This window comes from Pyrus communis, chromosome 15, assembly GCF_041283825.1.
Source record: "Pyrus communis isolate YQ-2024b chromosome 15, ASM4128382v1, whole genome shotgun sequence".
Lineage (NCBI taxonomy): Eukaryota > Viridiplantae > Streptophyta > Magnoliopsida > Rosales > Rosaceae > Pyrus > Pyrus communis.
The window spans coordinates 22471259-22484277 of NC_142579.1; the positions used below are offsets into that span (position 1 = coordinate 22471259).

Here is a 13019-nt window from a genome sequence, read left to right on the forward strand (position 1 = left end):
AAATGTGTTGAGGCGCATCAATTGACTAGACATCTAAGGGTAAAGTAATGTTTGGATGAGGGCCACGAGAGCGGTATCAAATTGAGGTAAAAAACTCTGAATACTAGATATGGCCTTGAAATGACAAGGGTCAAGGCTAGCCAATGAGACAATGAGGGATATGCTTCATCATCGAGAGGGAAACAATCCTGATCACCAGTTAATGCCTCTAAATGACTTCTTAGTGATAAAGGAGGTAGATGTGTAGAGACAACTAGGAGGTTTTCCTAGAGATAAGAGTTTGCACCTGAGTGCAATGGGTTGAAGAGAAATATTCTATCCACCAAGCAATCCACCAAAACAAATTGTTAATTTGAACAAATATTTGAGAAACTTGCTAATAAAATTGATATTTTATATTAGAAAACCACACACATGACATGCCCGTCAATTCTTAAATTCATTAAAAAATGGGTAATGCTAGGGAGACTAAATTTGTAGAGAAAACTTTGTAAACTAAATGACATGAAAGTTAATAATTGAGTTATACTTAAGCGTTAGTAAATATGCTCATTCTTAATGATGACAAGTTATTTAGTTTACGAACGAATGATTATGCAAAATTTTTGTAGTTAAAATGATTCAACGTCCTCAAGTTTAACTCAGCCAACTCATTATTAGTTCCCTCATTATTGTTTGTATTAAAAAAAAAAAAAATCCACTACAGGTACCTCATTATTGTTTGTATAGATTAGAATTGTTAGAAATAACTAAGATCATTTTCAAAGGGGATATCAAATATGTCTATTAAGACTAAAATATATTAAGGTGTTCTCCAATGGATATGCTAAATGTGATGTGGCAGTTGAGTCATTTGACTCCTTACTTTATAACTGTCTTTTTTGACAGCAAACAAAGAAAGAGTCAATTATTTTTAATTTAATTTTTTAACTTATGGGTCTTATTTACAATAAATAGAATAAAAACTGAAATTAATTTTGGTTATTTTTAATAGTTTATGTAATTCTGGGCCTAATAAAACAATAAAATACATATTTGACACATCTATTGGATAAGAAAATGATTTAGCACTTGTATTCAATTGGCCACATCAGCCATCAAATATAATTTTTACACGTTATTTTTAACATATTCTTTGAAGATACTCTAAATGATTGCTAAATCGTGACAATTAAAGTTACACATCAGCCAAATGTAAAGAACCAAAAACCAAAATCATCCATGGATGGTTATCAAACAAAACCGCGCATTTAAGTTAGGAAGTTTTAACGAAAAATTCATGATACTGTTCACTTTAATGAAAAATCATATTTTTACCCTAAAAAATCAATTCTGGTACTGTTCATTTGACCATTTATTTTGTTCTTATTATTAAAACTCAAAATTTTCAAACCTTTTTCATTAGTTTTTTTTTTAACTTATAGCCAAGTCTAAAATGATATTACCACGTCATTAAAATAAGGAAGAAGTCAAGAATGTTGTCGGTGAACGAAACCCGCGTCTCAGAACACCATTAGCCTATGCTGAACAGTGAACGTCTCACATGCGTCTAACGAAGCTGGTGGGTCCCAGCCAGACTGTGTCCACTCCAAACACCCACTCTACATCACCACGTCCGTATACATGCTCTCCGTTGTGGCCCCCGGAAAAGGCCGAACCTTCTCTTCGTCTCTCTGCATCCATCCAACGGCTAATCCGGCCCCATCTTCAAACCGGTCCACCTCGATGTACGCTCCAGATTAAACACCCCTTTCTTCCCGTTGAGATCGGGCCTATATAAACTATCTTCAAGACTCTGACACTCTCACTCTCGCTCTATCTCTCTCTCTCTAAACATTTCTCTCTCTAGAACCTGCGACTGCTAAGTCTGAGAGAGATGGAGCGGAACAACATCTTCACCATCGCACTCATCTGCCTTCTCGTCGCCGGCGTCGGAGGACAGGCTCCGTCATCCGCGCCCACTAACTCTCCGGCCACTCCAGCCGCCACCCCTCCAGCTACTACACCAGCTGCAGCTCCTAAGCCCAAGTCACCATCTCCAGTTGCCACCCCCAAATCTTCTCCCACTCCGGCGTCGGCTCCACCCAAGCCGGCCGCTGCTCCCACTCCGGTGGCCACTCCCCCTACCTCTACCGTCTCACCCCCATTGCCGACTCCTGAGAGCTCCCCACCGGCTAAGGCTCCGGTCAGCTCTCCACCGGCCAAATCTCCTCCGGCAGTCACCCCTGCTCCCGCAGCTGAGCCACCCAGTACTCCTGAGGTCCCCGCTCCGGCTCCCAGCAAGAAGCCGACGCACAAGTCTCCGGCGGCTGCTCCAACTCCCAGCAAGAGCAAGAGCAAGAAGCCGAAGCACAAGTCTCCGGCGGCTGCTCCGACTCCGGATGTAGCCAGCCCACCGGCGCCAGAGGGACCTGATGCTTCGTCTCCCGATGCTTCTTCTCCCGATGCTACGTCTCCGGGTCCTTCTACAGCAGCTGACGATCAGGTATGCATTCTGTTTCCAATGTTTTTTTTTTCTGTTTAGACCTATTATGCACTGTGGGTGCAATGCGCACCTAGATCTGGTAATTTCAATTCAAAATTTACTTGGGTTCATAACTTCACTGTAGTAGACGCTCTTCCTTGATGGTTTACTCATCAGATCTGTTTGTCTGGGCGGTGGATTATCCCGCCACCCACAGCATACCGCCTTTACAACATTCTCACGCGCCACCATTGTTGGTGGTGGGGTTAGGTTGGGGGAAATATTGTGATTAAATTACCTAATTGGCCCTACGTAAAATTTTTTTAGTAATGAATCCTTCTGGGGTTCGGTCCGTAGTTGAGGGGTAGTGTCAGAGTGTCATTGTGGAAAATAGCCGCTGCTGGATAGTAGTAAATAATTAATTAAATTAGATAATTAGAATTGTGGAATTGAAAATGATTATTTATTGGATTCTGTTGTGTTCATAATGTTGAATGTGTGGATTTTTGGAAATGCAGAGTGGTGCAATGACGATCAGGTCCCTGCACAAGGTGGTCGGATCCATCGCATTGGGATGGGCAGTATTGGCATTATTCTAAAAGAGGAAGAGGAAGAGGAAGAGAGAGAGAGAGGACGCGGTGTTTGTTGTAATGCTGTCAGCTGTCATTATTTTAATCTTTTGTCGGGCGTAGTGTTGTTGGGTTAGAGTTGATATTTAATTTACCATTTAAAACGGGTTGCATGTGCATGTGATTATTATTTTACTGCCTGCCCGGCAGATCTGGTTCCCCTTGTATTCTTTGACACATGATCTCAATTATTACCGTTGGACTTTTCCTTTTACTTTCAGTTTTCTTTATTTGTTGCAAATTCTTATCATGTACATTTACTTACCACTGATCCACGGCAGCTGCTTCTTCAACAAACACATAATAAACGAGGATTCTAAACAAAATGACAAGATTGATGGGCAGCGGCCAATTTTAAAGACGACATTGATTGATTTTGAAATTGAAAGTCAAAACAAGAACTTTGGTCAATTTGAAGAATCATTGGTGATAAAATTAGGAATGCATCACTGCACCCTGTTTTTGGTAAATGAGAAATAGCAAAATGACAGTACTGTGTTTTTGCTGGCACAAAATATATCCTTGAAAATTGGAAGGAAAAAAAAGAAAGGAAAACTAATTGAAAAAAGTTTGAAAACTTTGAATTTTAATGATAAGGACAAAATAAAAGGTAAAGTGAATAATACCAAGATTGACTTTTTAGTGTAAAAATATGATTTTTCGTTAAAATAAATAGTACCGTGGGTTTTTCGTTAAAATTCTTAAAAAAGAAAAGAATTATGGGCTCCATCGGCTGCTTTAGGAAACATTTCTTGTCACACACGTCAGATTATATTTTCATGCTGTAACTAAAGTAATATAGATACATTTTATAAAACTAAAAAGCAATTAGTGAGAGATGAAAGAAAGAAAGAAGCAATAACCAAGTCAAGTGAACAAGTAATTAAAGGCATTAAGAATCTTTTATCCTTCCAGCTGCGAGTCATCAAGTCGTTTCTACTTTCTTGTATCAACTAAAATATGCTGGAAACTTCCATTTGAAGCAATGAAAAGTGAAAACCATTCTTTTTTAATTAAGTAATTGATTGGGGATAACCAAAGCCCAATCAGCAAAAGTGCAGAAAATAAAAAAAACCCTGGTCACCTTACCAGCGACCACGTAACTAGTCATCCAAAGAAAACCAACTCCTCATTGATTCTCGTCTTCCATAAGGTAAACGTAGTTGGATTTGGGAGCACTTTAAACCTTATCAAGTTAGGATCCTAATAAGCGTCAAGGATGAAGAAAGGAAAGTTGTAAAAGATGAAAATGGAAAAGTAAATATGGTTCAAGAAGACAGACTTGGGGCTAAATGTATCTATTGCCCCAACGATGGAAGAAACTTGGGTGACCATGCCATCGATTCAAGCACTAATGGAACATCCGGAATGAGAAGGCATCTTTACCAACAACGTAGATATTATCCCTCCAACATGAATAAAAATCAAAAAAATTCTTTGTGGGATAAGAAAGTACGTAAAAATTTGGTTGCTAGGGCGTTTAACCAATCCGAATGTTTGGAAGCATGTGTAGGACAAATATAGGGACCGATGTGAATACTTGTGTGCTTGTCTGGTTTCTTTTCTGCAACATGTGCTTCTGATTTCTGAAGGGACAAACTTCAATTACTCCGTACACTGTCCCTCAGCACGTCTCACGCTTACTCAAACCAACATACTTTTGTACTCTTGTAGAAGATTCCCCTTTAATTTCACCACTCACACTTTCACTTCTCGCCATTGCATTTCACTCAGGAAAACCAGAAGAAGAAGAAGAAAAGGAGCATGTATGTCTCCAGCTTAGAAGCTCGGTATCTCTCATCTTCTGCTACTGCTTTTCTGCAATTTTTTTTTTTTTTTTTTTTGCTGTTAGCAATGGGAAATACCAACTGCATGCTCCCCTCGTTGATGTAGCATTTTCTTACCTTTTCTTTCCCAATTGTTGTTGAACAAGTAACATGTTACTGGTTTAGATAACGGTTCTTTGTTCGACATCAATTACATGTCACGGGAAGTTTCAGGCTCCTTTTGCAGCTCCAGTGTTGAGCAGTTGACAAATTTTCATGTAAATTCAACTGATAATCAGCTTCTTGTTAGTAGTTACTGTAACGGTGTCGCCAGTAGTTACTTTGAAGGTGTTGCTCTATATGACATAGCAATTGGAAAGTGTTTACGGTTGTTCACTAATATTCACCAAGAACCAATCAGTTTTGCCAAACTTGCCCACCATTCCCCTTGTATGTTTGCTACTTCATCATTTGACCATGATGTGAAGATGTGGGATTTGAGACAGAAGCCAATGCGCCCTTGCTATACAGCTTTGAGCTCAAGAGGAAACGTGATGGTTTGCATTTCTCCCGACAACCTTTATTTTCACATTTCCTCTTGAACACAAGCAAGAACCAACAGTATTGTGCCCAAGTTTCCTTGTCTTGTAAATTGTAATATTGAAAGAGATCACAAGTTCGAATCTCAGCACTTGCATTGATGAAATATATAAATAAATAAATAAAACCGCTGCACAAAATACCCTGCAAAGCACCCAGAAACTATCACTAAAAGAGTAAAACCTAACATGGAAATATATAAATGTCTATACTACCAAGACAATGGGGGCATAACATCAACAATTCCAAATACAAATTTGTCATCATCTTGCCTAGCCGGACTTACAGGTATGCTATGAACTTTTTCTTCCCACATTCACGTAAGTATTTTACAAATCAGACGTACAAATCTTCTATCAATCGTTTGTTTTTACGTCTTCTCTACAAATCACATTAAAATCCACACAATAAAATCTTCAACCGCATTATTTGCACCAACCAATTTACACATCATCTATAGAAGCTGACTCAAAACCTCGGCCGACAGCAAACAATTTTGATTATCCTCTACCAGCATTACCTTGTCTATGGTTTCTGAAGTAGCTAAGGAGTGTCTGTGCCTGCAAGAAAACCAATTATGCTACGTTCAATACATCATTCATGATAATAATAAAACCATCGGAGACAGAATCAAACATCACAAAAAGCACAAGTACCTTTTCTTTTGCCCTAGGGGTGCCGGATTGTGACAATACCACTAATGGTGGGACAGCTCCTTCTTGGAGGACCTGACTGCAAAATCTATTACTGTTTGTGCAGAGCTGTAAAAGAGCAGCAGCTGCGTTCTCCTTCCCTCTTGCAGAACCCAACTCAACAACCTCGACAAGAACAGGGATCCCACCCTCCTGACCAATTGCTGTCCTTCCCTCGGGAATTGTTGAAAGATTAGCCAAAACAGCAACTGCCTTGTCAACCATTCCCGCCGCAGGGTCCATCAACTCCACTAGGTACTTTACAGCACCAGCTTGAACAATTCGATCCTTGTTCTCATGAAAAATTGACAAATTAAACAAAGCTGTGGCTGCATCTTTCCTCCCTCTGGGACTCCCATTCCCCAATAAATCAACCAGAGGCCCAATAGCCCCTGACCTTCCAATACGAACCTTGTTGTCCTCGATCACCGAAAGGCTAAATAGAGTGGCAGCTGAGTTCTCCTTGGCCTCAGCACTCCCTGTCTCAAGGACATGAATCAGAGGTTCAATTGCATTGGCAGTGGCAATTGCAGTTTTGTTGTTATCATTAATCGATAAGTTAAGAAGTGCTGTGACAGCATTCTCTTGAACTCTTGTATCTGTAGAGCGGAGCAAATCCACCAACAAGCCAATGGCCCCACAATTTGCAATAACAATCCGATTATCCATATTATGTTTGGCAAGTAGCCGGAGTTGAAATGTTGCCTCTCTTTGTGTATCAAGTGAAGTGCTTTTCAAATCATCAACTAGGTTACGAACTTGGGCTTCAAGTTCAGAAAGATCAGGCCTTGTTTCAATAGGTGGAGAAGAAACTATCCTCGGGAAGCTAGATGGTCGGCGCCACATTTGGTTTCGAGGTCTTGACTCTGCCATTCTGGTTGGTGACTCAGTTTCTCTCTGTTGGGGGGCCAAGGGAGCAACAGTTTGTGCTTGTGATTTCAACTCCCCAGAAGCGTCACTGCTGTAGCCTGACAGATTCGTCGATACCTGTAAGACCCCATTGACATTGACAGAAGTTCCTTGAGTACCATTGGCATTAAAAAGTACGCTAGAAGCTGATGCAGTTCTATTATGGCTTTGAGATGGCTGCTCATCTTCAATAGAATTAGGAAGTTCATCTCGAGATGGCGACATAGAGTGCTGGCTATCTAGATCTGTACTCCTTTCTTCTAAGTTGGCAGACCTGTCTTCAGAATTTGCTAGTGATATTCTTTCAATATCCAAAGCCTGCCCATTTCCAACTATACCAGGCAAGGAACCTTCTGATGTTGAACGAGGATGCAAAGGAGAAATTCTCTCCCGATGCAGTGGACCAGATGAAAACATGCTCTTAGAGGGCATACCAGTAGACCGAGTAGACTCAGGTGACATTGATTGATTGACACTGGAATGAGAAAAAATAGGAGAATCCTTTGGTGTATCAGGCTCTGCATGCCCAAGAAGGTGTGCTGACTTATTTAAGCCAACAGACTTTACCGGATCAGGCAGTTTGACATTGTTTGACTCACACCAATTTGCAATTAGTGCCTTTACAGTGTAATTAGGTATCAAATTGGCGTGAGCCAAAGTCTGCCGCGTCTTTGGACAAACAGTGAGGCCAAGACCGATCCAGTTCTTGATGAAAGTTCTCTCATAGGTTTGTCCTGATGCCACAATCACTGGATCCGTCATCAGCTCCAGAGAGAGGGGGCAACAGAAATCAGCAGGTATTGGAACAGGGCTGCAGCTCCTGGCTTGCTTTATGGTAATAAGGCGCTCGTGCATACGGGTAACAAGGGATATCATTTGCTCAATATACTCCGCTTCCTCAATCTTTTCAGATTGTTCAGCATTTTCCTTCAACTTTTCAAGTGCTACAGCCTCAATAAGAATCTCCTGGTTTGACTTCAAGCTAAGGCCCTCTGCAATTTTCACTAGGATCTCTGAGCTTGGTCCAACACCCTCCACTTGATCGCTTATAGCATCTTTAATGACAGTTGACATTTGTTCATAGCCCATGTGCTCAAGTTTTTGTATGCATTGCTGCCAAAACACCACGGTGAATATTAGACATCATAAAGGACATAGCGAAAACTCTTCTAGAATTAGAAGTCCACCAGAAAGGCCAGAAATTACTTCCTCATTCCAAAGTTTTTTTTATTAAGTATTTAATCATCTCACTTTTCATTAACCAATGTACTTTAGTGAGTAATGAATAGGAAACCGAGTGTTATGCTCTACCAGAAACACAATGAAACAGGTAAAAAACTAAAGAAAACATTTGCACACATTTGCTACCTCAAGAGATGCTGAACCCATTTCATCAGGAAGATGCTGGGGGGAAGTTTTCAACAGTTGAAAGATATCCAGGCCAGAAGCCCAAATCTTTGATATCAACGATTCAACTTGAAGAACCTACACGTCATAGGATAAGATGATTAGATAAAATACTATTTCTTATGTCCATGCCACACTATGAAACTTGACAAAAGCCAAGTGGCATCAGGAAAAAAAAAAAAAAAAAAAAAAGCAATGGAAGATTCATTAAATGTCACTATTTAAAAGAACCAGCAATGGAGCTGCATGTAACAATCGGGACTGCACATGCTTCCAATTCTTACAGTTATAAAGCAACCTTAGACTCTCTAAAGCAAAAACATACATCCTTTCAAAAGAAAAGACTAATTAGCTATCTGATGACAAGGATTTAAATATGAGAGGGTAAATAAGGTATAAAGAGGCCGCCATTACTACTGTAAATGTCACAATGACCTGTTCATCAGCCATTTTCTTTCATGCCTTCTCTCTAGAAATATAGACTAACAATCCTCCCAGCACATGCGGTTTCAAATTCATGTATTGAAAAACATAAAAAATAGTGAGTTATTAACTCAGAGAGAGAGAGAGAAGCGTATCATACTAACATTAGTTCTGACTAAGAGAATAACCAAATTTTTATTGATGAAAGAGAGAGAGAGAGAAGCGTATCATACTAACATTAGTTCTGACTAAGAGAATAACCAAATTTTTATTGATGAAAGAGAGAGAGAGAGAGAAGCGTATCATACTAACATTAGTTCTGACTAAGAATAACCAAATTTGTATTAATGAGAGAGAGAGAGAGAGAGAGAGAGAGAGAGAGAGAGAGAAGCGTATCATACTAACATTAGTTCTGACTAAGAATAACCAAATTTGTATTAATGAATGAGAGAGAGAGAGAGAGAGAGAGAGAGAGAGAGAGAGAGAGAGAGAAGCGTATCATACTAACATTAGTTCTGACTAAGAGAATAACCAAATTTGTATTGATCACCTTACCTCAAAAAAAGAGTATTGATCAAACTTATAGTGAGGATTATGAATATGACAAGTCAAATCCACCTTAAATTTCCATAAGATACATCATCCATCCTATTAAAAAAAGCGCAACCGCATAGACTAGTAACTTACAAGATTGACTTTACTAGAGAATGGCTGCCAGTCTTCAATTTGCTCCCTCAACTCATCAACATACTGACCCAGTTCCTCAAATGGCTTATCAAGTATTTCATAAGAAGCTATTTCAGAATCAGCAATGGCATCAAGTAGAGTCTTCAACAGTTTTAATATCTCTTCGGCGCTTTTGTAGTACTTCAGAACCGGGTCAAAGTTTATGTTGTTATGAGATGATAAATGGAAAAAAGAGGAGATGTTATTAAGAAGTGCTTTGAACAATGATATCTCCATCACACCTGCATCAACATATAATAAGTATAAGTCTCTCAGCAGAAGAAAGGAATACATATAATAAGTATAATGGTCTCTCTGCAGAAGAAAGGAATAGAAACCAAGTCTTGAAAAGTAATAGAAGAGCAAACATATAATACATTTCAAAAATAATAAGGACCATGTCACTGAGGAATTACATTCAAAAGAGTCGCCTTTCTAAAATTGCAATCAATTAATATACTAGATTGAATACCAAAAAAGTCCTTAATGAAGAGTCTGATTCTCTTGATCACTGTATTTGTACATCGTTGATGTCAAACATATGCTTAATCTCAATCATTAATTCGTCAATTTAGGTAACCTAATCTGCTAAAGCATAATGAATATGAAATAACACAAGGGGTAGAGAAGATGGAGCGAGTATGGTCATCAAGACATCTAATGAAGCTGTCTTTCATTATTAAAATACTGAGGAAGATAAAGATGCATATATACAACAATATTTTTTTTCTTTCTCTAACTGCTCTAAAGTCTTATCCTGAAGTCAGCGTTCTGCACCATTGCAGCATTTGCCCTCCATATAATGTTCATGTATGTATCCTTATCAACAAATCATTTTAATGTGTTTCTTGCAGCATGTTGACTTGATTTAGAAAATTTATACCCCTTCAAAATCACCTATCCATCTTGTTTTAAGATTTCTTATTCTAACACCCACCCATTGTTCTTTAATATTCATTTAAAATCACCAAAATTTTTATTTTTCGATTGGTTTATGATTTGACATGTAATACATGTGCCGTCCATGATATTAAACTAATGCATATAATTAAGAAGGACCATTATGAAACTGGTCATATTTGTAGTAAATCCCCAAGTTTTTGTTAAAGGCTATGAAACAAGTAGATCCTTAACAAGTGAAATCATCATATTAGTGAAGAAAATGCTACTTAGTATACCTTCAATTGTATTCCTATGAACAGATTTCAAATAAAAAGGAAAGAATGGATGCACCTTTATTCACCACAAATATACAACTTTACACACCAAAGCAATCCTTCTCGTTTCTGATCCTTCAAAACCCAAACCAATCCACAAAAATGAAGAAAAGACTTCTCAAAACCCAATCAAAACTTAAGAACACTCACTATCAAGTGATAAAACTCAAATCTTGAAAATCAAACCCCAGCTATTGAATCCTGCAAAACAAGGAAAAACAAAACAAAACTTCCCAGTATGAGGCCCATATCTATTAAAAAAAGGGCAATTAAAAGCTATTGTTGAAATTTTAAATATTTATTAATTGCTTAGGGACTTAAACAAAAGGTGATTGACGATAAATAATTTCTCCCCAGAAGGTAATGCATGAGGTGGTTTTAGTGCTGGTAAAAGTAACGGTAAGGGTGGTGACAATGACAACTGTGGAGGAAGAGTGGTGGTGGTGGCGGCAAGCTGGTGGACGTTGTGATGGTGGCAGCCTTTTGTCTTTTTGGAAATGACACCCACTAAGTTGGACTTTGAAGTTGAGATATATGACCAAACACCCCACACCCCCCTCACCATCCACCAACAACGACCCCCACCCTGCGGCTCTCTCTCTCCTTTTTTCCTTCTCAAAGCGCCAAGCTCTTTGTTTCCCACATAGAACTTTACAAATTTCATTGCCTATGAATCCAGAGAAGGAATTTAGGATATGCCATTCACAAATCCTAAGTTTTGTCAATTGACTCAAATTTCAGGATTTTTTTCTCAATCCAAACATGCTGTTAAGGAAATTGACTAGTTCTATAACGGCCTTTAGATTTCTCAGTGCCAACACATTTTGACAAATGTTCACCATTAGGGCGTAGAATCAAATTCTGATTCCAAACTTATTAGTTTGTTACAGTTTGCTTCCTGCCTTTGATAACGTCTTGCCCAAATTAATAACTATGATCCGGAAGTCAAAGACCTCAACAATCATAAACCCACCCTATCCAATTCAATTACACCACTTATCCACCTCAAATACACATCCCAAATACCCATTTCTTCTCTCTCTTTCTCATATGTTGCTCTTCATCATATCGAAAAACCGCAACCATTCGGATTATCAAACCAAAGCACGCATACAATTACTCATTTACAAATTAGGGAAAAAAATCATTTCGTATGTACAAAATTCAAAATTTGCACACAAGTATTAAACCCAGAAAGGGATTTGAACGCCTCAACTTCAGCACAGTTCAACTAAAGCAGAATGATCAAAATTTGAACTTCAAATGCAAACACAACAACTCAATCAACGAAAATAGGGGCAAAGAGTAAAATTTTAATTCAAAAACCCTAGCTGGATCAAGCTGAAGAGATGAACAGATAATATATACCTAGAGTCGGCCAAAACGCAGAAGCACACGACCAGGGAAACGTCGTTTTGGGCAATCCTTCTTCCTCCGTTTCCTTTCCAATACCCCAAATCTGCAGGGACCAGCTACTGGAATTTCCCCAAGTCTCCTGCCTGCTGGAGCTGCTGGGGTTCGTTTGCCGTAGTTGGAGAGTGGGACATTATCGTCATTACATATATTATTTGTAATAAAATATAAATGAAATTTATGATTATTTTATGCAATAAGTCAATGACGATTTTTCTTTGACCGAAATTCGGTAGCCGCCAAAAGGGCCGGTTTACCTTTTACGCTGGCGGGCGGTCGTTACCGTTTACAATGTTTTTTTTTTTTTTTGTTTGGAAATTGTTTTTAGGATAAATTACACGAAATTATCTTAACTATTAATCGAATCATAATCTCATACCTTATATTTTAAAAATTACAATGTTATACTTCATCTTACGAATTTGTTGCAATGTTAGACCTCCGTCAGTTTGTCTGTTAATTTTTCTGTTAAATACTGACGTGGCTTGAAGTGGAACCTACTGTATAGCCCAACTAGATAAAAATATCAATTAAATATTAATAAATTAAAGATAAATTATTTTCATATTTTTCTTAAAAAATATGTGGGACCCATCACCTATAATTCTCTCTTTTTCTCCCCTTTCTCTTGACCTGTTCCAATGGGTCATTCTCCTCAGCCATCTCCACCTCCTTCCTATGGAGCTCCTCCCCCTCCTCTTCCTCCGCCAAATCCCTGTCGCTGAATCCACCCTTATAAACCGATCACCCTCATCCATCTTTCCCAATCCAAA

General features: G+C 38.6%; 2 protein-coding genes across 4 annotated transcripts; one reads left to right on the top strand and one right to left on the bottom strand.

The window, feature by feature from the left end:
* Positions 1-1794: 1794 nt before the first annotated feature.
* AGP18 (arabinogalactan protein 18) lies at positions 1795-3307 on the top strand. Its single transcript, XM_068480137.2, has 2 exons — positions 1795-2485; positions 2983-3307. Exons 1-2 carry the CDS (start codon positions 1877-1879, stop codon positions 3061-3063), a joined length of 690 nt encoding a protein of 229 aa, XP_068336238.2. The 5' UTR covers positions 1795-1876; the 3' UTR covers positions 3064-3307.
* A 2321-nt stretch (positions 3308-5628) lies between these two features.
* LOC137739513 (U-box domain-containing protein 4) lies at positions 5629-12415 on the bottom strand. 3 transcript variants are annotated; one of them, XM_088685540.1, is made up of 6 exons: positions 12202-12415; positions 10850-11034; positions 9578-9858; positions 8429-8545; positions 6116-8173; positions 5629-6019 (listed from the first exon to the last, which is right to left on the bottom strand). In XM_088685540.1, exons 3-6 carry the CDS (start codon positions 9851-9853, stop codon positions 5960-5962), a joined length of 2511 nt encoding a protein of 836 aa, XP_088541666.1. In that variant the 5' UTR covers positions 9854-9858; positions 10850-11034; positions 12202-12415; the 3' UTR covers positions 5629-5959. The 3 variants fall into 3 exon arrangements, with proteins under 3 accessions (XP_088541666.1, XP_068335226.2, XP_068335218.2); XM_068479125.2 differs by having other exon boundaries at positions 10984-11034; positions 12202-12373; XM_068479117.2 differs by lacking the exon at positions 10850-11034 and having other exon boundaries at positions 12202-12398.
* Between the last annotated feature and the right edge of the window lie 604 nt (positions 12416-13019).

Excerpts from the sequence above, each read along its gene's own strand:
- AGP18 (XM_068480137.2), top strand. The coding sequence starts at position 1,877 with ATGGAGCGGAACAACATCTTCACCATCGCACTCATCTGCCTTCTCGTC. Across the intron at positions 2,486-2,982 it reads CTACAGCAGCTGACGATCAG|AGTGGTGCAATGACGATCAG; the intron begins GTATGCATTCTG and ends TTGGAAATGCAG.
- LOC137739513 (XM_088685540.1), bottom strand. The coding sequence starts at position 9,853 with ATGGAGATATCATTGTTCAAAGCACTTCTTAATAACATCTCCTCTTTT. Across the intron at positions 8,546-9,577 it reads TCTCTAGTAAAGTCAATCTT|GTTCTTCAAGTTGAATCGTT; the intron begins GTAAGTTACTAG and ends TATGACGTGTAG. Across the intron at positions 8,174-8,428 it reads TGGGTTCAGCATCTCTTGAG|CAATGCATACAAAAACTTGA; the intron begins GTAGCAAATGTG and ends GTGTTTTGGCAG.